General features: G+C 48.1%; 1 protein-coding gene across 2 annotated transcripts in view; it reads left to right on the top strand.

Annotated features, from left to right (window-relative positions):
• STAG2 (STAG2 cohesin complex component) overlaps positions 1-23,204 on the top strand; it is a 1,316,830-nt gene that overhangs the window by 701,293 nt on the left and 592,333 nt on the right. For both annotated transcript variants that reach the window (XM_086918500.1, XM_086918501.1), the window contains one exon: positions 15,463-15,555. In XM_086918500.1, coding sequence (XP_086774626.1) covers positions 15,463-15,555 — 93 coding nt within the window. The remainder of the gene's footprint in view (positions 1-15,462; positions 15,556-23,204) is intronic.

The following is a 23,204-nucleotide window of genomic DNA, read 5'->3' as shown; positions in this document are numbered from 1 at the left end:
GCTGACGCTGCAGCTCCTGGGGTTGATGGCCTTCTGCATCCTGCTGGAACATCACGCCAGGTGGCGGATGCGGGCTCTGCAGTGGGACCTGAAGTTCCAGCGGGCACAGCATCAGGGCAACCTGTCCGACTGCGTCCTGATCTCTGAGGGTAATGCAAGACAGTTGCAGTGGTGGCTCACGGACCGCGATTGGGCCAGTGGCAGATTCCTCTCCCTACCCCAACCGGAGTACACAGTGGTGATGGATGCGTCCCTCCTGGGATGGGGGGGGGGCCACATGGGAGAGGAGGAGATCAGAGGCCTCTGGTCTCCGGCTGAGTCCCGGCTCCATATCAACCTTCTGGAGCTGCGGGCGATCTGGCTTGCACTGAAGGCATTCCTTCCCTCTGTCTTGGGAAGTGTAGTGCAGGTGTTCACGGACAGCACCACCGCCATGTGGTATTGCAACAAACAGGGCGGGATGAGGTTGTGGACCCTTTGTCAGGAGGCTCTGCGCCTCTGGACATGGCTGGATCACCAGGGCATCACCCTGGCAGGTTCCCTGAACGCCAGGGCGAACAAACTCAGCTGCCGGTGCATAATGGATCACGAATAGCGTCTGAACTCTGACGCGGCGTAAGGTCTATTTCAGCAGTGGGGAGAGCCTTGGTTAGGTCTATTCGCCACCGAAGAGAACGCGCAATGTCATCAGTTCTGCACGTTGGAATTTCCCAGGCGGCACTCGCTCGGCGGTGCTTTTCGTCACGAGTGGAGTTGCGGTCTGTTGTACGCCTTTCCGCCTTTAGCATTTCTGCCCAGAGTGCTGAAGATCAGGCGTGACCGGGACCAAGTCGTCTTTGTGGCTCCGGATTGGGCACGAAGTGTAGGAAGGTGGATATCTGACTATGGTTGCCCCCAACTTTTTGCCTGGTGTTTTGCTGGTTTTTCGACTTAGTTGACCTGGGGCCCTGCTATTCAGGACCCCAGGCCCACTGCTCTCTCTGTAAAATGGATTCCATGTACTCTAGGTACATATCTAATTGGATACTGAGTCACCTTATCAGTCCCTGTACAGTGTACCTTAGGTACCCAGGGCATAGGTGCACCCAGGGCCTACCAGGGGCTGCAGCATGTATTATGCCACCCCTGGCTGGCCATCCAAATCTGACACAACTGGCTGCACGACAGCTGGGGCAAGGTGGTGTAATCACACTTTGCTTTAGATATAGTATCTCTATATCTAAACCTACAATGGACACATATATTCCTATCAGTCACTCCTATGGCAGGCCTTATCAATCCTGAAGGCAGAGTGCTTGGAATTATGTGAGATGGTGCTCTGGCATGAGCTGAGCCCGTTTGCAGCTTGCGGAACCAAGTCCTAATAGCTGTTCCATGATAACGCTATACCATATACTCTTAAGTGCATTATGAACCTCGCGGTCAAATGCTAAATTTGGTATAGCATTATCAAAACATGTCGATTAAGGTGTCATATGAATTGGAATACTAACCCCTCGCCAATTCTGGCGACGGGGTTAGCATTCCACCCTTCTAGAGGGACACGACATGTATGTAACTGTGAACCCCGGTTAAAGTTAACTCGAGCCTCAGCATCACAAAATGGATGTTGCCACCACAGACACAAGTCTGACCTCCTGCTGCTGGGAGTCCTTCCAGCGAGGAGAGCTTGGACAAAGGGTTTCCTGTCAGGGGCGGTGCTCGCACCATCTCAGACATGGTTTTGTGTATCCTGGGTAGGCAGGGCTGAATAGGAAGGTGACTGCAAGTGGCACCCCGGTGCTCACTATGCATCTGCTGGCTAGAACCAGTTCCAGGGGCACCCCAGCCCCTGAGCTGGGGAAAGTCCAGCATGGGAGAGGGGTGTAACCACCCCCCTTCCTGGTCCCACCCATGGGCAGGACCTAGTCCCGTACCAGCCCCTTTCTTTAGTATAAAGGTGGGAGCGGGGACCCTTCCAAATTAGATCATCTTTGAATCCTGAAACTACTTTCAACGAAAGGAACTCAAGACTTCTTCCTAAGATTTCTCCCTTGTGACTAAGGAGTAGTCACCCTGCATCTGGGGCACCAACTAAGTAACCTGCGGTTTGCTGCACGTCCTTCCTCTGGAACCAGACCGACCAGCACGACGAGACCCGGCTTTCCTGGCACCTCTGACCTCTACCTGCATCATCAGCCACGCTGAGATTCGTGGGTGTGACGAGACCTCGAGGGGCCGGCCATCTTCAGAACTGCACTAAGCTTATCCAGCACGACCGCCGAGGGATCCTCGAGTGAGTGCTTTGGGGTTTGAGAAGCCCTAAACCTGAGCAGCTCCTGCACCGAAGTCCAGCCCCCCAGCATCCACCAGATCTGCGTGGGGCCCTTCTGCTCTTTGCTGCTCAGCGCGTTGTCAGACTACTTGACTGCTGGCTTGTAGCCCTCTTGACGACGAACGACGACATCTTCCTCGCTGGTCTGGTTGCTCCAGACTGGCCCTTGCTCCCCTCCAACAGAGGAGCACCCCGGACCCTCCTGGTCCACTCCAGACGCCATTTTAAGGCCACCGCGTGGGCTTGCATTTGCCAAGACTTGTTGCCCCAATCCTGGGTCCAGCGACGTCGACAGCAGATACCTTCATGGGACAGCTCGCACATCCATCCTGGTCGCAGACAACGCCTCCTGGTCCGAGAGACTACAGAGCGCAGCGTCGCCCACTCACCTGGTCGAGGTGACTTCGTCCGGTGCCATCCTGGTGCCCATCTAATCACTGGCTAGTGATACAGAACTTGATCCCCTCTGCTTACAGGTATCCTCCATCATCGATCCAGGCTTGGATCACATCGAACTTCATCACTGGTCGCCTGCCAGCAACTTCTTCTTTCAGGCTCCATAGACTGCAACGAGGATTCCCGACGTCTTTTCAGCCCTATGCAGCCGCAGCCCCTGGGCTAGGTAACCTGAGCATTTCGGTGCTCCAGCATAGCTTAACTATCTAAGTGTCCAAATCCTTTTTCGTTTCAGCTCTACCTAGTCGGATTCGTCCGATAACACTAACTTTACGAAATCTAGCATCCATAGACTTTGTCCCGCATCCCGCGTGAGAGTGCACACTCTGCACCCGATCTCCCTAGGCCTCCTGCTCGTAATCTGAAGGGTCAGTAGTCCAGTCCTAGCGATCCTAAAGCCTTAGAGTTTAGTAGTTTAGTCCTAGCGATCCATGGCTGTTGTGTTCTAAATAAATATCCTTTTATTTTCATAACAACTTGTGTGGTGTCCTTTCACTTGGTGTTCAAGGGGTATATGTGATGGTATAACAGCTGGCTTAACACGCCCTCTAGAGTTTAGCCTAAAGACTGCTCTTGTCCATGCTACTAGGATAGCTGGTCTATCAGGTTGACTTACAACCAATCATCAACAAGGGTTGTTTGGACTGATACATAGTGATCACTAGAATAGTGAGCACTGCATATCAGGCCAACTTCTCACAGATGCCAGATGTTAAAAACCGGCAAGCAGGCACATTCGTCGAAGACTCCCTCTGCGCCTCCCCACACAGGCCGACAGCACTTCTTCAGGCCCTCCGACTTTCTGACCAGGTAACTAATGCTGGCTTGCTTTGATCTCAGCTGGGCCCTTTTGAAGTTCTGTGTAGCGCGAAGATCTGCTGTCCAGGCGCTTAACGATCCTGTTATAGAAGGGTAGTGTTCGGCAGTTTGTTGCAGGGAGTGAGGGGTACGGTTAGGGCGGGGGAGGTTGGAGGTAGAGCTCCCTGGTTTCTAAAAGGAACTAAAGCCTCTGCAGGGAACAGCGTGTCCTAGTCTATGATTAGCGCTAGGTAGAATTGGAGAATGCATAACCGGTAGGCACCATTTTAATTTTTATTTATTTATTTGAATTTATAATGCGCAACAGCTACCCGCAGTGGGTTTCCCGGCGCAAGGGATAGACTGAAGTAGAAAGAAGGACACAACAACAGTACCATAGACCATTCAAAGCGGCATATAGATCTATTGAAAGAGTAGTTTTTTCCGAAACCACAATAGGTTGGTCTCTGATTTCAAAGCGATGGGTAGCGCGTTCCAGTATTTGGGGCCTAGATGGGAGAAGGCCCGACCCCCCCCCCATCCTTACAAGTTTAAATCTTGGAACAACAAAGTCTCAGTTGGCAGAAGATCTTAGTGTGCGACTAGGCTTGTACGGTTGGACAAGACTCTGCAAGTATTTTCGGGGCCGAACCCTGCTTGATTTTAAAAAGATAACACAGGGCTTTGAATTTAATACGGCTAGAGACCCTGAGCCAGTGTAGATCGCGAAGAGCCTGTGAGGCCGATGATCTCCTCGGGATGTTAGAGAAGTCGGGCCGACGAATTTTGTACAACCTGGAGTGTGTTAATGGTAGCAGCGTCGGCACCGAGGTAGAGGACATTTCCATAGTCCGGGCGAGAAGTTACTAACGCCTGGACAACTGTTCTCCTGGTGGCATGGGGCAGCATCCATAGAATTTTCTGGAGCCATCGCAAGGTGGCAAAACAGATGGCGGCCACCTTAGTGGCCTGCTGCCTCATAGAGAGTTTGTCTATGAGAAATCCAAGGTTGCGAACCACAGAGGTTGGCTGGGGGAGGGGTCCCATGTCGGTGGGCCAGTGTTGCAGGCCCCAAAGATCTTTATGCTTCCGCAAAATGACGATCTCGGTTTTGTCACCGTTTATTTTGAGGACATGCCTCTGCATCCACTCAGCTATACGTGACAATCCGGTCTTCATGATCGATACACTGTTGCACTCACTGCTGGAAAGGGAGAAAACAATTTGGGTGTCATCGGCGTATGAAAAAATAGTCAGCCCAGCGTCCTCCGCGATGGTAGCCAGGGGTCTGACGTAGATGTTGAACAATAAGGGGCTGAGTATGGACCCCTGCGGAACGCCATACGCTGATGGACATGTGGCAGATGTGGCTTTTGTAGAGAAGACCTGGAAAGTGCGCTCGCTTAAAAAGGAGGCAATCCAGGCTATCGCAGGACCATCTACTCCCAGGGACCGGAGAGAGTTCAAAAGGATAGAATGGGACACGGTATCGAACGCCGCGCTCAAATCCGCAAGGATGAGTGCAGATGTTTCCCCGCGGTCGATACCGTGCCGCAAACTCTCCGTCACCCTGAGTAGAGCGGTCTCGGTGGAGTGATGCGCACAAAAACCGGACTGGGAAGAGTGTAAAAATCCCGAGCTTTCCACTAGATGGTTTAACTGAGTGTTAACGTGCCTTTGCAACACTTTTGAGAGAACAGGCAGCAAGGATATGGGTCTAAAGTTGGCGAGGTTAGACACATCGGCTCCTGCCTTTTTTAGGAGAGGAACAACCATTGCATGCTTCCAATCCTGTAACACATGAAACTCTGTTAGAGATGCATTTAAGAGTCTCATGAGAACCCGCCGGGGTTCGAGATCCAGTAAATTTAGGAGTTCGAGGCATGTGGGCTGCTGAATTCATATCTGTGCATAGATCGCTGCCTAGTGTTGGGTCTGAATGATCGCAGATTGTTGTCCTGGAAGAGTCTTCGAAGTATCATGAGATAGGTGGCTCCTCCCCTGGACTACAGTACGCATGGGCATCGACTCCATCCCCAGATTGTTTTTTTCCGCCATTGGGTTCGGATGTATATTGGTTCACTCTAGTCGGAATCGATATAAAAGTTTTCTTACGGCCAAAAGGCCTTTAGGTTTTCGTCGGTATAGTCTTGCGTTCGGTGCCCGATTTTTTCCAGCTCGATTCTGAGCCGGATTTCCAGAAAAGCTGCGTGCTTTTCGACGCTGAAGGCCCGGTCGACGCCAGAGGCCTTATCGACGAACCATCATGGAACGGAGCCCGTTCAAGAGATGTCCCGTGTGCAACTCCAAGTATCTCCACATAGACGTCCACCCGGTGTGCAACAAGTGTCTTTCGCCGGATCATGATGAAGCCAGCTGCATGGCTTGTTCCCGTTTTCGATCCAAGAAGACTTCTGCATCGACTCGCTGAATGCCAGGAAGCCCAGCAAACTGCACCGGCGCCTGTGGACATATTCGATGCCGGGGATGATGAAGGAGCTGACCGGGAGGTTCGTGCGAACCTGTTGAATCCCACGTCGGAGGTAGACTCCAACTACGACGCGGATGCTGAAATGCTTGAAGCGGAAGAAGTCGTCGACGAGGTAGGAGATGACGACGGGGCCTTTGGGGCCATGGAAGATAGCTCGAGCGAAGAGCTAACTCAAACTGACATTGGGGCCGAAACGCTTCATAAGGCTCAGGTCGAGGGATCGCCACTAGGCCTTACCCCCAGATCTTCCAATACGTTCTACGGCCCCGCCTTCGGGCTCGGCTTCGGACATTGCTAAGGAGCCGCTACCTTCAAAGTCGAAACCGAAAGTGAAAGCTCCGGTCTCGACGCAAGTGAAAGCACTGGTGCCTCCATCGAAACCAAAAGTGCGGATTGCTTTGGTCGGCTCAAAGTCCTCTGACCTGTCGGCACCGACAAAGCAGACGGGCGTTATCGACCCGAAGAAGCAGCTCAAGGGCGTCGAGACGAAGTCTAGCGCGCCGAAGACAAAGGTCAAGGCAGTCGACTCTAAACAAATCGGCACCAAAGGCGGTCGACACCGACAAAGGGCTCGGTGATCAGAAGGTTCTCGAGCCTCCACGTCGACAAGACAAGGCCAAAAGCGGAACGACTCACGAGTCCACGTCTTGTGGTGCCTCGAAGGATTCCGTCAAGTCAACGCAGCCGTCCGCCTCATTCTCCAAGCAGGTGGCAGACTCCCTGAATCGCATCAAGGATAAGGGCTCAAGTGTCGGGCCTAAGAATCCTCCACCTTCAAAGCCTGTCAATAAACCTCAGAAGACGTCGACGCCCATCCACTTCACGCTGCCGCCGAAAGTGGCGCCGAAGGCTTTCGCCCCTAAAATGGCCACCGACCTGCCCCAGAAGGTGTCCTCGGTGCCGAAGTCGACAACGGTGGTCCCGGCCATAAAGCATTGACAATCCTCGTTGGATGAGCAACAGGAACAGTTTATCGATGCCGAAACAGGTAGACTTTCCCTTTATAAACGGAAAATCGCCCCAGAACAGCCAATAGAGTCCTATAAAATTCCACTGAAGAAGAAAAAGGCTTCTACTTCGACTCCTGTTCTTGTGGAACCTGTATCTCCACGTGGTCAGGATGTCTCACCCACTTATTCAGATGTGGACACTGGGGAAGGTGATGATGCTAACAAGTATACAGCTATCCAGTATACACTGATCCAGATGATACTAATGAGCCCTGGGCAGCTGCTGCTGACCCAGGGGATCCTCACTCTACCCCAGACACTCAAATGTATGCTGTGAAAACGTCGCCTACTGAGGATTCGGCAGCGTTTAATTCCCTTATTGAGAGAGCGGCTAAACACCACGACGTCCAGCTACATGCTGACCCCATTGAAGTGGACTTTCTTTTTGACACCTTTTTCGTCTCAGAGAGGACTGTCAATACTCTGCCTATGTTGAAGGGTGTCTTGAAGCATGCTGGGGAAATCTTTGAGGAGCCTACCAGAGCCAGGGTGATAAACCCCAGAATTGTAAAGAAGTACAAACCGGCACCTGGGGACCCTACTTACATCAAGGGACAGATGCCGTTGGACTCTCTTGTTGTGTCTAATGCCCGGAAGAAGGCTAATTCACAAACAACGAGTGATGCTCCTCCCCCAGATAAGGAATCTAAGGTGTTTGAGGCATCGGGGAAAAGGGTGGCTGCTCAACCGGCCAATATCTGGAGCATTACAAATACTCAGGCGCTTCTAGCCAGGTACGACACACTTGAGACCCTGTTACAGCACCTGCCAGATTAATACAAAGAGGCAGCTGAGATGCTCATCCAAGAAGGGAAGCTCATATCAAATGCTTCTATCAAATGTGCACTGGACGCAGCAGACACCACGGCCAGAGCTGTTAACACTAGTATCATGCTGAGACGACATGCCTGGCTCAGAATCTCCGGGTTCAAGCCAGAAATACAGACCACCATTCTAAATCAGACAGTAAACCCTGATCATCTATTTGGCCCAGAGGTGGACACCACCTTGGAAAATATCAAAAAGGACACTGAAACTGCTAAGTCCATGGGGGCTCTACAGTCCCAGCAGTTCCAGGGTGGTTCTTTTAGTCGTTCAAGCACTAGAGGTGTTTCCAGAGGCCAGCTCTCCCAAACCACACAGTACTATAAGGGCAAAGGATGCGTATCTTCACATTCCGCTGCACCCGTCATACAAAAAATACCTCCTGTTCAACATCCAAAACCAACATTACCAGTTCAAGGTTTTGCCTTTCGGGGTCACCACGGCACCCAGGGTGTTTACAAAATGCCTGCCGACAGTGGCGGCGCACCTAAGGAGACAAAACATTCACCTCTACCCTTATCCGGACGACTGGCTCATCCAAGCAAAGTCAGCCCAGCAGTGTGCCGCTCACATGTCCCACACCATTCACCTTCTTCACGATCTGGGATTCTCACTGAATTACCCAAAGTCCCACCTGCAACCCGCACACATACGGCAGTATCTGGGTTCGACAATAAAAACTCTGGCAGCCACAGCACAGCCAAATTCAGTGAGGGTCAGCAGCATTAATTCGCTGATACAAAAATTCAGACCTCAACACTCGCTTCCAGCGCGAGTGTTCATGCAGTTGATAGGCATGATGGCCTCCTGCATCTCCATAGTCCCGCACGCGAGACTACATATGCGTCCGCTTCAGGAGTGCTTAGCACGTCAGTGGACTCAGGCTCACGGACATTTGAAAGACCTAGTGTTGGTGACCGGTCGTGCATACAACTCTCTGCATTGGTGGAATCCACAAAACCTTGCAAGGGACGACCGTTCCAAGAGCCTGTGCCACAGATCATTCTGACGACGGACGCTTCTCTCCAGGGTTGGGGAGCTCATGTACTCCACTACACTGTACAGGGACTATGGACACCGCAGCAAAGGAAGATGCGCATCAATGTTCTAGAACTGATGGCTATCTTCATGGCAATGAAAGCTGTCAAAGTACATCTGTGCAACAAGGTCGTGTTGATCTGGACGGACAACATGACAGCCATGTACTACATTCAGAAGCAGGGAGGAACACACTCTCCACAGTTGTCTCATCTGGCTCAGAGCATGTGGAAGTGGGCCATTCAGAGAAACATCTTCCTCATGGCCGAACACCTCCCAGGCAAGGACAATCAGATGGCGGACCTGCTCAGCATGTACAGCAACCAGATGCACGAGTGGGAGATACATCCATCAGTACTCCACTCGTACTTCCTAAGGTGGGGTCATCCAGAGATAGACCTGTTCACCACAAAGGAAAACGCCAAATGCCCAAGCTTTGCCGCCAGGTTCCCACACCCACAATCGCAGGGCAATGCAATATGGATGAACTGGTCAGGCAAATTTGCGTACGCTTTTCCCCCAGCACCTCTAACACCGCTGGTCGCACGCAAGCTGAAGCAACACTCGATGACTCTCATCCTGGTTGCTCCTACCTGGGCTCACCAACCATGGTACACCACGTTTCTAGAACTGTCCGTGGTACCGCATCAAAGGCTGCGCCTCACACCCAGGCTTTTGACACAGAGCCATGGCGACATTCAGCATCCAGATCCGCAACAGCTCAACCTGGCGATCTGGCTCCTGAGGTCTTAGAGTTTGGCTACCTCAACTTACCTCCTGACTGTATGGACATAATCAGGGAGGCAAGGAAACCCACCACCAGAGCATGCTATGCAGCGAAATGGAAGCGGTTTGTCATTTATTGTGCAGACCACAACATTAACCTGCTGGATGCCTCTATTCAGGACATCATTTGTTATCTCTTACATCTGTACAAATGTAATCTAGCCTGTGCTTCCATTCGTATACATCTATCCGCAATGGCTGCTTATCTCCAAAACAGACAGCACCTCTCACTTTTCAGGGTGCCTGCCATTAAAGCCTTTCTGGAAGGACTCAAACGAGTCATTCCTCCGCGGACGCCACCAGCTCCCGAGTGGAACCTAAATGTGGTCCTCACCAGGCTGATGGGTCCCCCTTTCGAACAACTGCTTTCCTGCGAGATTCAGTTCTTGACATGGAAAGTGGCTTTCCTTATAGCAATTACTTCGCTACGACGAGTTAGTGAGCTCCAGGCACTAACTATCCAAGAGCCATTTATTCTAATTCATTCCAACAGGGTGGTACTTCGCGCTAACCCTAAATTCCTTCCTAAGGTAGTTTCCCAGTTCCATATCAACCAAACTATAGAACTACCTGTGTTCTTCCAGAGTCACTTGCGGAGTGAATGCTCCACACACTTGAAGTCAAAAGGGCCCTAATGTACTACATTGATAGGACCAAAGATTTTAGGAAGACTAAACAACTCTTTGTTGCCTTTGCGCCACAACACAAAGGTAACCCCATTTCCAAGGCTGGTATAGCCAGGTGGATCGTTAAATGTATTCAGATCTGCTATCAGAAAGCCAAGCGCACTCTCACCATTCCACCGCGAGCCACTCCACCCGAAAGTTGGGGGCCTCCATGGCTTTCCTTGGAAATATTCCTTTGGAAGACATATGTAGAGCAGCCACATGGTCTACCACACACACATTTACCAAACACTACTGTGTTGATGTGCACTCCAAACAGCAGGCAGCTGTAGGGCATGCTGTTCTAAAAACACTTGTCCAAACTGCTGCAGCTGGCACGGGCGGCCGCCGTTAATGGAGGGACTGCTATGTATTCTATGTACAGATATGAATTCAGCAGCCCACATGCCTCAAACCGAATATGCTACTTACCAGTATGCATCTGTTCTTGGCATGTAGGGCTGCTGACATTCATATCGCCCGCCCTCCTCCCCAGCGCCTGTAGCGGCTGCAGCATTCACACATACTTCTAGTATGGTCATTATTCACATAGTTTCACTCCATCTTGGCGACAATGGCTAAAAACAATCTGGGGATGGATTCGATGCCCATGCGCACTGTAGTCCAGGGGAGGAGCCACCTATCTTGTGATACTTCGAAGACTCTTCCAGGACAACAATGTGCGATCATCCGGACCCAACACTAGGCGGTGATCTATGCACAGATATGAATGACAGCAGCCCTACATGCCAAGAACAGATGCATGCTGGTAAGTAGCATATTCGTTTTCGCAGGTACAGGATCACGAGGTGAACCAGATCTTACACTGCTCAGGCAGGAGAAGAACGAGGTATCATCAAACAGTTGCCAGTTTGTGACCTTCGCCGTTGGGAGTGGTTGTTCGATCCCTGCAGCCTGTCCCGATTGATGTTCATTTACTGTCAAGGGAGCGCTCATAGAATCGTATATGCGCTCAACCTTGGCAATGAAAAATTCCGCAATGGAGTTACACTGGACTTCCTCCAAAGCTGGGGGTATCGGGATAGTGTCCTCCCCTGCCAATTTTTTGACAACGGAAAAAGGAGTGCGTGGGCAATTCTGTGCTTGCGTCACTGTACTCAGTGTAAGCAGCTCTCGCAGTTTTACATTGTGAGTGGTATCCCTCTAGAGCCTCTTTGTAAGCAGTCTTCCGTGAGATCGAATAAGAGTGCCTCCATTTCCTTTCGAGAGCCTTGCATTTGGTTCGTAAGACCTTCAGATCAGCAGAGAACCAAGGTGCTGGGGAACGATGTGACCTAAAATGTTTCGGGGTTAAAGGAAGAAGAGTGGTTACAGCATTGATAAGCCAATGTGATACAACGGTATTCAATTCCATAACTGGAGCATCACTGTCCTCAGGGCGGGTGTTCAAAAGGTGCTGATTCAACTTTGTGATATCAAGTTTACCCCACCGGTGGATTAATTCACCCTTACCGCAGCCGCTCTTTACCAAGTTCTTAGTGTAAAGTAAAGAGAAGTGGACTGTGAAATGGTCGGACCACTCCGGCGGGCACTCTGTGAACAATCAAAAGGGAGATTGGAGAGAATGGGATCCAGTTGATGTCCAGCAGAGTGAGTGGATCCAGAATTACACAACAAAAGGTTGAGAGCCTCCAGATCAGATAGAAAGCGCTTGCTGGTGGTACATAAAGGATCTTCTAAATGCAGATTGAGATCACCAAGAATGGTGAAATTTGCTGCCCTAAGAAGTAGGGGAGCTATGGTCTCAGTCAGTGAAGATATCCAAGTGAGGGCATTGCCAGGGGGGCGATAGACCAAGAGGCCCGATAAGGTAAGTTGGGGATTAATTGCTAGTTTGAATAGAGCAGTTTCACTTCCGGACAAGGGAAAGGCTTCAAGCTTACAAGTATAAGTAGACTTGAAAATTATGGCAATGCCCCCCCCTTTTCCGGAGTCTCTGTCCAATCTCACTATAACATAATTGTTAGGGACTGCGGTGGCAATATCAGGACCAGAGCTTTCCTGAAGCCAAGTTTCAGTGAGAAACAAAGCGTCGGGCTGCTCATCAACGAGAAAGTCATAGATATTTTGTTTGTGTTTTGGGAGGGACCTGCAATTGATACTCCAAAACTGGAGTATAGGGAAGTTAGGAGGTTTTTTAGTTCTCTGTCTACCTCGTGTGCGAACCTGACGCATTGCCTTACAATTGGACATTTTACCAGTATGGAAGTTACAGCTGGCGCATTTAAAATTATGAATCGGTAGAGAGCAGGAGGTACAGTCAGAGTGTATAGTAGGGCGTAAGGATTCTAAAACCTCACCAGTATAAGAATGAGCTTCAGATGGTACGGGGCTAACACTGGAACTAGATGTAAGAGTCATGGCCCCTGGGCCCGTTCTGGCGCGGACGGTCACTATATTCATGTATCATGTTGTATGCCCTTACCATCTTTTATACAGTTATGACGACGGGATTAATAACAATTTACCGGGTTTTCAATATGTAACTTAAAGCTCTGCTGGAGGTTGTTCGTGCCAGCCCTTGACAATGGGTCAAATTGGGTGTGGCTGCCAACCTTGGAGCTCTCTCCTAGCTTTCTATGAAGTAGCATTGCTTGTTTGTGTGTGAGTGAGGGGGTACCTCTCTACCTGCCTCTCTCTATTCATGCAGAACCCGGCACATTCCTCCGCGTTAATTGCACCCTCCAAAAGTGCCACAAACTATCGACTTACCCCTGCTCGGCTCAGCCTCCTTTTGTACTAACCCATTCGATGCTAGTTTTCTTTTGCCAGTTACCTCGACCCCTGTTTTGCATTTCTTAACATTAAAGCAGCAGTTTTCCTTCAGGCTACTTCGTCCTTTACCTACTGTTTCAGTTTACTCTGCTTCCTTTGTGGCGGGGTGTTATGGTGCCAGCTTCTTGTATTGCAGGTTTATACAAATAGCTTTTCACGTGCCTGACACAAGTCGACTGGTATCATGCTGTGCCATAGGGTGTGCTTTGCTGGATGTTAAGTTGTCGTGTGGCCTGTGTGGGGGCCAAGTCTTTTTGATGTCTTGCAGGAAGTCTAGAGCTGTTCTTTTACCCGGTGCTTCAGTGTGTAATGGAACAATGAGGGATTAAAAGATGGAATGGTTGCTTTTTATATAACTGTTTGGTTTGGGAGGGTGTAGGTAGTGAGCAGAGCCTCTGTAGGGCTGGGAGGCTGTTTTGAGGTATTAAGTGACGGGTGACTGGTCTGTCGGGTTGTTCAGTGAATGAGGTTCTGCCATTACCTTTCCTGTATGTTTGGAGTGGGCACAGACCAGGTGCCAGTCTGTAGTATAGGGTTTCATTTTGAAAGAGTCTGGAGTTTTGCTTGGTTAAAGGATAAGACCGTGCCTCGGATGTCTCTACTGGCGCTAGAGTCCCTTGAAGGTGGATCACCTGGCGCAGTTAGTGAAGTGATTGATTGGAGCACTGGTGCTGTTAAAAGAAACCTGGCTGCTGTAGGTTTAATATTGGCATGGTCTGCTTGGACAGACGATTAGCACCATGGTGGCCTGTAGCTTCTAAGGCAAACCTAGATGAGGAAAGATGCATTGAACTGTTCGCATAAGGTGTCCAAATAGTCCTTTGATTCTTTTCTGAGCTTGTGGCCAGTGTACTATTTGTGATATTTTTTTTTTTGTGAAAGTCTCTCCCTGTTTCTCTTTTTTCATGCTCTTCCTGCACCCTCCCTCCCTCGCTTTCTCTGTCTCCCCTCTTCCTCGCTACCTCTCCCACTCTTCCGCCCTCTCCCCCTCCCAACTTATTTGTTCCCCCTCCCTCTTTCTCTCTCCCTCTCACTCCCCTCTTCCCCTCTTCCCCTCTATCCCTCTTCCTTTCTCTCTCCCCCTCATGCTTCCTCTATCTCTCTCCCCGCTCCCCCTCATGCTTCCTCTCTCTCCCTCATGCTTCCTCTCTCTCCCTCATCCTCCCTGCAAGACAAGGCAACAGTCTCAAATGCATTTACAATGCAATAGGACTCGCTTTACTGAAGTTTGAGCTATTGGTGTTGCATTATTTTAGCAATGCCAATAGCTCAAACTTTAATAATGCGAGACCTATTGCATTGCAAATGCTTGTTTATTGTCCACCTAAGACCTCTGTATGCCCTATAATGAGTTTCCTGCACCCATTGTCTAATCAGGTTACAATCTATTTAGAGACATGAAGTGTGTGTCAATGAAACCCTTAGTTGCCACGCACATACCCCCGCTGTGCTTGCGAATTCTGCGCAGGCACGATTCAGACGGCCCCCGTACGACGCATGGATCGGGTTAAAACCATGTTTTCAAGCTTGCTAAACACAAGTTGGCCTTTACTGATGTCCTTTCAAGTTACCTATTTCATTATCTTGTCAAGTGAACTCTTAGCCTTCCTCTCGTCAGCACAAGATTTGGGCCTGCACTGGTTTTTAACCAAGTACAGCTGCATGCTGTGCTCTTGTGTTTTACATTTTCTACTGTTTTTATTTTACATTTCCCATAACACACCTCCCGCTGCAGTAGAAATGATGGGGGAATTGGATACCTTGCAGAGCATTCTTGGTGGTGAATAAGTTGGAGGATTCTCATGAGCAAATAGAGCCTGAAAATCCTAAAACATCCATCGAGAACCTGAATGTTGCACCCTCATCCACGTCATCTATCAAATTCTTGAAAAAGAATAGTGCTCAGTAATACAGATTGTCCCTTGAACCCAATTGAATGGCTCACAACTTGCAATTACTCTGGTGTTTGTATTTTATTAAACGTGTTGGGCTGAAATTAACGTATGCCAAGGTTTGAAAAAGTTGATACTTGGGTAATGTAAAAATAAATTTTGTGTCGGAAGAGTTAATTTCTTAACAGATTTGCTTTTCAAGGGTATTGGTTACCATGCTGTCTCAATTTTTGATGCACGTAAAAGCTGCAATTAGTTTGTTTTACCTAAATTTATATTTGTTTATGCAATGTAATAGAGATAACTAAATTAAGTTTCAGTGCCATATAGTGTTGATCAACGTAATCTAAGCTTATACCTCACGATTTCTGATCACTCTAAAAAAATTCAGGTATTAACTGCAAAAGAAAAGAAGGCTCAGTGGGATGACCGTACACGACTTACTGAACTTTTTGCAGTATCTCTTCCACAACTACTAGCAAAGGTAGGCATGTTTAAATGTGTTTTCTTTTTAGAATGTTGTAGCAACAGTTCCAATTGTAATGCATTACTTGAGGGAAGTAGATCAAATTTACATGGCAAAGAATTCAGGCAGATGGCAAAACCATCAGTTTGCTTAATAAATGTTGCTCAGTTGTTTCTTTCTTAAGGATTCCTTGTTCCTGTGGATTTACATCATTAATAGCACACTTTTCAGCCACTCCGAATTCAGGCAACTTTATAGCTGATGTCTGAGAATTACATAACACCAGAATGACAATAGCAGTCTAATGTGATAAATGTAGGCACTTCAATGACTCACTTTTGTCGGACCCTCTTTTTTTCAGTGGACAGTTTTTATTTATTTTTCCTGTACTTGTTTTGATGTTTTTTTTACACGACAATGACTGGCTTACACAATCTTGCTAGCACTTTGCACAACCTATTTTTGATAGACTTTTGACTGCAGTTTCCTCACTTTAGAACATTCCAGGTGTCAGACTAGATATGGAAAATCTTGAGCAGTACCTCTGCTCACCGGTAGGGGGTGTCGATCGGCTTACCATTGCCCGCATCAAGTGATATGGTTAGTGCTGTAAGAAAATGCCTCTGTTCGAGGCATGTGAGCTGTAGATCACATGCTATGCGTAGGTCGCCATCTGGTGTTGGGTCCGGATGTTTGCACTTTGTTTTTCTTCAAAGAAGTCTTTCCAGTCACGAGGTAGGTGACTCCACCTTTTGGTGGTAGTGTGCATGGGCATCGACTCCATTGTTTGATTTTTTTTTTCTGCCATCTGGTTCGGATGTATATTGCTGGACTTTGTTTAGGCACTGTTTCTCAGACCCCTTTGACGCGCAATCCACTACCCTCGATGGTATTGTCAATCTCTATTTCCCATTCTTCACGTTTCGTCTCAACTCAAGACAACTTTGATCGTAAAACTCATGGTGGGCCATAGGGCCTTCCCGCGACGACAGTGCGAGCAGTAGATGGAACAGACTCCTTTCAAACTCTGCCCCGTTGTTGTGCTAAATTTCCACTCTCCAACTTGCAAGAAGTGTGCAGCCTCTGCCTATCCCCAGAACACGACTAGAAAGACTGCGACGCGTGCCGATCGAGGAAGATGCTTTGTGACCGTCGGGCTCGACGTCACGAGATGCAACATCAAAGCGGCTCCGCACCAGATATCCTCTGTGAGGATTCCGACACACAACATCACACTGAAGGGGCTGAGGAAGAAGAACATCATATCTCCCTGTCTGAAGCTGACTCCGACATGGAAGAAGATGAGCAGGTTACTCCGGCCCAACGTACGGTGAGTAAAGCTACCCCCTTGGACCCTCAAAAACCAAAGAACAAGGCTCTGGTCCCTCCTCTGCCTTCGGGCCAAGGTCGGCATCAACAAAAAGTTTTGGATGCCCTGCCCCCCGGGCTCGGCACCGAAACACAAAGAAAAGCCTATGGGCTTGAGTTTGCCCCATATAGGCACCGAATGCCAAACTGAAACATCTCTCGTACCAATCCAATCGGTATCGAAAATTCCACCTTCTGCACTGAAAGCTTCAGGACCGAAACCTTCAACGCCAACACAGGTGAGTGAGGACAAAGATACTCTGCCTAAAGAGCCTCAGCCTGATGCAACACCGTCTGAACCCAAGCAGAAAAAGCTGGTTATACACCCAGAAACCGGACAGATCCATGCCACCCTTCCAAAAACACAGAAAATAAACCAGCTAGAGGACTACCACATTCCTCTCAAAAGGCAGTGTGGGTACGAACCCTTCTCAATCTTAAATTCCACCTCCTTCCCCTACTGATCTCAACTTACTTATTACACCCACAAATTCATCACCACTATCACCTGACCCACAGGATGTCGGGGATGGGAATGAGGATCAAGATAGGCCACAGGACACTGACCCCTGGGAGGATTATCACACTGCCCCAACATGCATATTGACCCTGATCTGACCAGACCCTCACCACCTGATGATAACATTGGATATATTGAGCTACATAACAGAGCTGCTCAGTATCACAGGGTGGAGCTATATAAGGAGCCATTAGAAGAGTACCTTCTATTTGAGACTGCCAATGCTTAAATGCATGTTAAAGTAGGCAGATGAAATTTTCAAAGATCTTGTGAGGGCAAGAATAATCGCACCTAGAGTGGAGAAAAAATATAATCCATCACCTATTGACCCCACTTACATCAAAGGACAGTTGCCCTTATACTCTCTTGTGGTTTCCAACGCACGCAAGAGAGCTAACCCACAGACCACAGGTGAGGCCCCTCCACCTGACAAGGAGTCCAAGCTAATTGATGCTTCAGGCAAAAGAGTAGCTTCCCAAGGAGCCTGTCATTGGCTCATTGTTAATACACAAGCTTTGTTGTCCGGGTACGATAGGGCTCATTACGATGAGCTAGAAAAACTCATGCAATTTCTCCCTGATGAGCATAAGGCTAGGGCTAATGCTTGTATCCAGGAAGGCAAACTCATTACTAATACTTCCATCAGATGTGCACTAGACGCAGCAGAGACGGCAGCTTGTGCAGTAAACACTAGCGTACTACTACGCAGGCATGCTTGGTTGAAAATCTCCTGGATCAATCCAGATGTATAAACGTCGATTCTCAAACATCCATTTGATAAAGAACATCTATTTGCCCCAGCAGTTGATACCTCGCTGGAGAAAATGAAAAAAGACTGAGTTTGCAAAGTCCATGGGGGCTTTGCAGTCATCTACAAACAGGGGTTCCTTTCGTCGCTCCTTTTACAGGGGTGGTTCCAGGACTGTATCCACAGAAACTCCCTCCACCTCTTACAAGGGTAATGACCAATCACCCTCATCAAGAGGCTACTTTCGAGGGGGTTTTAAAGGAAACAACGGGAAGGGAAGAGGTAGAGGCAACTCCACACAGTGACTTCCTTCAGGCTGTACCCACCCCCCGCCCCCCGCTCCTCCATTCCCCTGTCCCCCCCCCAACATTTCACTCCTGTGGGGGGGACCTCTCTCTCAATTCCTACCTGTTTGGAATTCAATAACCTCAGACAAGTGGGTTCTACAAATTATCCAATATGATTACTGCCTGGAACTTAGACATTCTCCCAAATATTCCTCCAAGAACACATACAATATCACAAGAACATGAGCCTCCTCAGACAGGTTTTCTCTGTTGGAAAAACATGCTATAGAGATAGTCCCCTTACTATACCAAGGGACCGGGGTATACTCCCTGTACTTCTTAATTCCCAAAAATGATGGTTCTCTCAGACCTATACTAGACTTCAGAAAACTAAATCTTTACATTCAGTAGGACCCTTTTCACATGGTCACACTTCAGCAAGTGCTCCCACTACTTCAACAAAGCGACTTTCTATCCACTCTGCATTTAAAGGACACTTATTTTCATACCCTGCTCATCGCAAGTACCTCAGGTTTGTGGTAGAGGGTCAGCGTTCTCAATTCAAGGTCCTACCATTCGGAGTAACTACAGCACCTAGGGTTTTTACAAAGTGTTTGGCAGTAGTCGCAGCTCATCTAAGAAGACAATAAATTTGTTTTCCCATACCTATAAGACTGGCTCATAAAAAGCCAGCTTGCAACAAAGCTACCTACGCCACACTCCAAAAACGGTGTAGCTATTCCACAAACTTGGGTTCTAGTATTTAGGGGCACCCCTGAACCTTGCTTCCTCAGGCCAAAAGAAACTTAAAGTAAAGGAGGAACCGAACAGCTGTGATGAAGCTAACAAGAGGAAGACACCACTGGCTTGTGCCCCAGCCTTACCCGCCTGTCTCCACCTTGAACCTGCTCCTGCAAAATTCTGGTGTGTTCTGCAGCCAGCAACCTCGAAAACCCCAGATGACCTGCCTTCCTTCAACCAAAAAGACTGTCTCCCTGAAACACCAGATTTGTTCATCTCCAACCTTTGGCTCCAACAGGTATAATGCAGTTGAATAGAGTTGAAATGCAGTTGGATGCAATTGGTTTGTTTACAAGTAAGTTACTTTTGAGATTACTTTGTATGTTACTTTTCAGATTACTTTTTAAGTTACTTTTTCTACTCCGTGTGGTATGCCTATATATCACACCAGGACATTTCCTAGAGAACAGGTAAGTAATTCAGTGTTCGAAGCATGTGTGCTGTAGATAGTCATGCTTTGCATACTCCTGCCATCTAATGTTGGGTCTGGATGTTTGCAAGTTGTTTTTCTACAAAGTCTTTGCCATTCGCTTTTTGGTGCAGACTCACAGATATGGACGGAGCCAGAGGTTATGGGTGAGCAAATCCTGTGCTCACAGGAAACACAATCTGGTTTGGGAAGCTAGAGCATGTCCTCTGGGTTCTTGGGGGCTACTGGCTGCAGGACAACCCGGGATGTTGCTGGAGCAGGTTGAGGTAGGGACAGGCCGCTAGGGCTGGGGCCAAGGCATTTGGTGTCCTCTTCCTTGTTTCAGCATGGCTTCTTCGGTCCTTCTCTCTTCTTGTCTGAGGAGGCAAGGTTTAGGGTTGCCCCTGTATACTAAATTTAGCGGTGTTACAGGTCTGAACCAATGAGTCCCTTTCTTGTGGTGGGTTCACCCCCTATTATGCCACCCTGCAGTTGGGGGGGGGGGGGGCACATAAGCCTCACTCTGGTTGGCTGGGTCCCCCCATCTTCAAGATGGCTTGGACTGAGAGTTGCGATTTACCTCTTCTCCCACCTGAGGGCTGGGATTGGCGATGTGGGCACACCTCTCCCCCTAACTTGGTGTTCCCGCCAATTCTCCCGCCTAAAGTGGGGGTGAGAACTGGTCGGTGACAGTTGCTGTGAGCAACAAATGGCTGGGCTAGCTCACAAAGGAGGCAAGCCTTTCAAGCTTCCCCTTCGTGGACCCTGCCCATCATGGGGGGAGAAGGCTTGGCACCTAGTCCCAGCATGTGCTTTGTTTCAGGACCCTGAGAGGAACAGGCTCTCAACCTAGGGGTCCAGAAACATGTCTGGTGGTGGCAGCTTGGGAGCAGCCACTCAGCCAGGACACTAGAGTTAGGTCATTTTTCCGGGTGCAGCTGTAAGATTCCCTCTGAGTGCATTTTTCATTAAACCCCTCTCTGGCATCAGTGTGGGTTTAATTTGCTGAAATGTTTGATACCAACCTTCCCAGACCATATACTTGCTATGGCATTACTTCACTTACCAATTGGATTTTGCAACAGTGCAGTTTAGTCAAAGAACATGGGCCCTGAGTACCTGGTTGGCAGGAACCTAGGGCACATTCACTCAAAGTACATCAACATTAGGTAAAATGTGGGGGGCAACCATGCAAAAAGGGGCAATTTACTACACATAGTACCTCATGCAAGATTAAATATGAGTCTTCTACAGGAATGCTTGGCACAACAATGGAATCCAGCTTAGGGTCAACTAAAAGATCTAGTGTTTATGATCAGCTGTACCCATCGCTTTCTGCAGTGGTCCAACACCCAATACTTATTAAAAGGACGGCCTTTTGTCAGCCCTATTCCACAAGTCATACTCACAGCGGACGCATCTCTTACAAGATGGGGTGCCCATCTTCAGCATCTAATAGTTCAGGGCCTCTGGGACACCAAACACAAAAATCTACACATCAACTATCTGAAGCTTCTAGCGCTCAAAGCGTTTCTACTTTACCTGATAGGGAAGGTTGTCTTAGTCTGGGTGAACAATATGACAGCTATGTAATATATACAAAAATGGGGGGACACACTCTTGTTATCATGCCTCTCTCAGACCATTTGGTATTGGGCAATACATCACAAAATCACAAAAAACAATTTTTGGCAGAACACCTCCCAGGGATGGACAGCCAATTTGCCAACCTCATCAGCAGGATGCGGCAACAAGTACACAAGTGCGACCTCCACCCTTAAGTTCTCCTCCCATACTTTCAAAAATGTGGGCTTCCGTAAGTAGATCTCTTTGTAACATCAGATAAACTCAAAATGCCCTAACATGTCCTACAAGTTCCCACACCCTCTATCCTAAGGCAATGCCCTATGGCTGAATGGGTTAGGAATATTTGCATACGTTTTTCCATCTCTCCCTCTTCTTCCATTGCTGGTTCGGAAGTTTAGACAAATATCTCACACCCTCAGTCTAGTAGCTTCCACATGTGCTCATCAACTATGGTCCACCTCACTTCTAGAACTTTCATTAGTTCCACATCAGAAGCTTCAGATCACCTCGGACCTTCTGACTCAGAACCATGGAGAAATCAGACATCCAAACCCCAGGGAGCTCAACCTAGCGATTTGGCTCCTGAAGGCATAATTTGGATATTTAAATCTACCAGCAGATTATATAACAATTCTTCAAGATGCAAAAAAGCCTACTACTAGATCATACTATGCAGCAAAATGGAAAAGGTTTGTTATGCATTGTAATAATCAAACCATTGATCCGTTAGATGCTTCAATACAACAGATAATCTGTTATCTATTGCATCTGCAACATGCAGGCCTTGCCTATACATCCTTATGTTTATACTTTGCAGTAGTGGCAGCATATCCTCAAAACAGACACCACTTCTCTTAATTCACAACAACAGTGATTAAGGCATTTATGGAAGGCCTTAAGAGTGATACCACCAAGAGTGCCACTTGCACCTGCATGGAACCTAAATGTTGTTCTAACAAGACTTATGGGTCCATCTTTTGAACCAGTACATAATTGTCCACTACAATTTCGTTCTTGGAAGATTGCTTTCTTGATTGCTATCACTTCACTAACCATTCTTCCAACTTCATAAAGACTGAGTGGTTCTTCGGACTAACCCAAAGTGCCTTCCAAAGTTAGTTTCTGCTTTTCATATTAACCAATCAGTTGAGTTACCAGTTTCTTTCCCTCAGCCTGATTCTGTAGCACGAAGGGCACTACACACATTACATTGATAGGATGAAGGATTTTTGGAAAGCAAAACAAGTTTGTTGCTTTTTCTCCCCCTCATAAAGGAAAACCTATTTCAAAATCTGGCTTTTCTAGATGGATGGATTGTTAAATGCATCCAAACATTCTACATTAAAGCTAAAATAACTTTATACCTCCTAGAGCACATCGTACTTGTAAAATCGGATTATCTATGGCCTTCTTAGGTAACATTAATAGCTGACATTTGTAAAGCAGCTACATGGTCTACACCACACACATTTATCAAACATTTTATTGTGTGGATGTATTAGCTCGTCAACAAGCTAATGTAGGGCAGCCAGTGCTAGAAACACCTTTTCAGACAACTGCAACGCACACTGGTTAGCCACTGGTTTTGGAGAGTACTGCCATACAATTAATGCATTGCATGTGTTTCTAAGCATTTGTTGGCATGTGGAGCTGTAAATTCACATGCACCCTCCCTCCTCTCCGGTTACCAGTGGTCATTGCAGTTCTTATTAGCTACATCGTTCACGCATGGACATCTCTATACTACACTCACTCCATTCTCACCATCTTGTATGAAAACAATGTAACAATGGAGTTGATGCCCATGTCCACCATCACCGAAAGGAGGAGTCACTTTACCACATGACTGGAAAAGACTTCGTCAAAGAAAAACAACTTGAAAACATCCTGACCCAACCGTAGATGGCAAGTGTGCGCAAAGCATGTGAATCTAAAGTTCTAAGTGCT

The sequence above is a fragment of the Lissotriton vulgaris genome, chromosome 4_1, assembly GCF_964263255.1.
Source record: "Lissotriton vulgaris chromosome 4_1, aLisVul1.2, whole genome shotgun sequence".
Taxonomy (NCBI): Eukaryota; Metazoa; Chordata; class Amphibia; order Caudata; family Salamandridae; genus Lissotriton; species Lissotriton vulgaris.
This window is presented reverse-complemented; position numbering and strand designations above follow the sequence as displayed.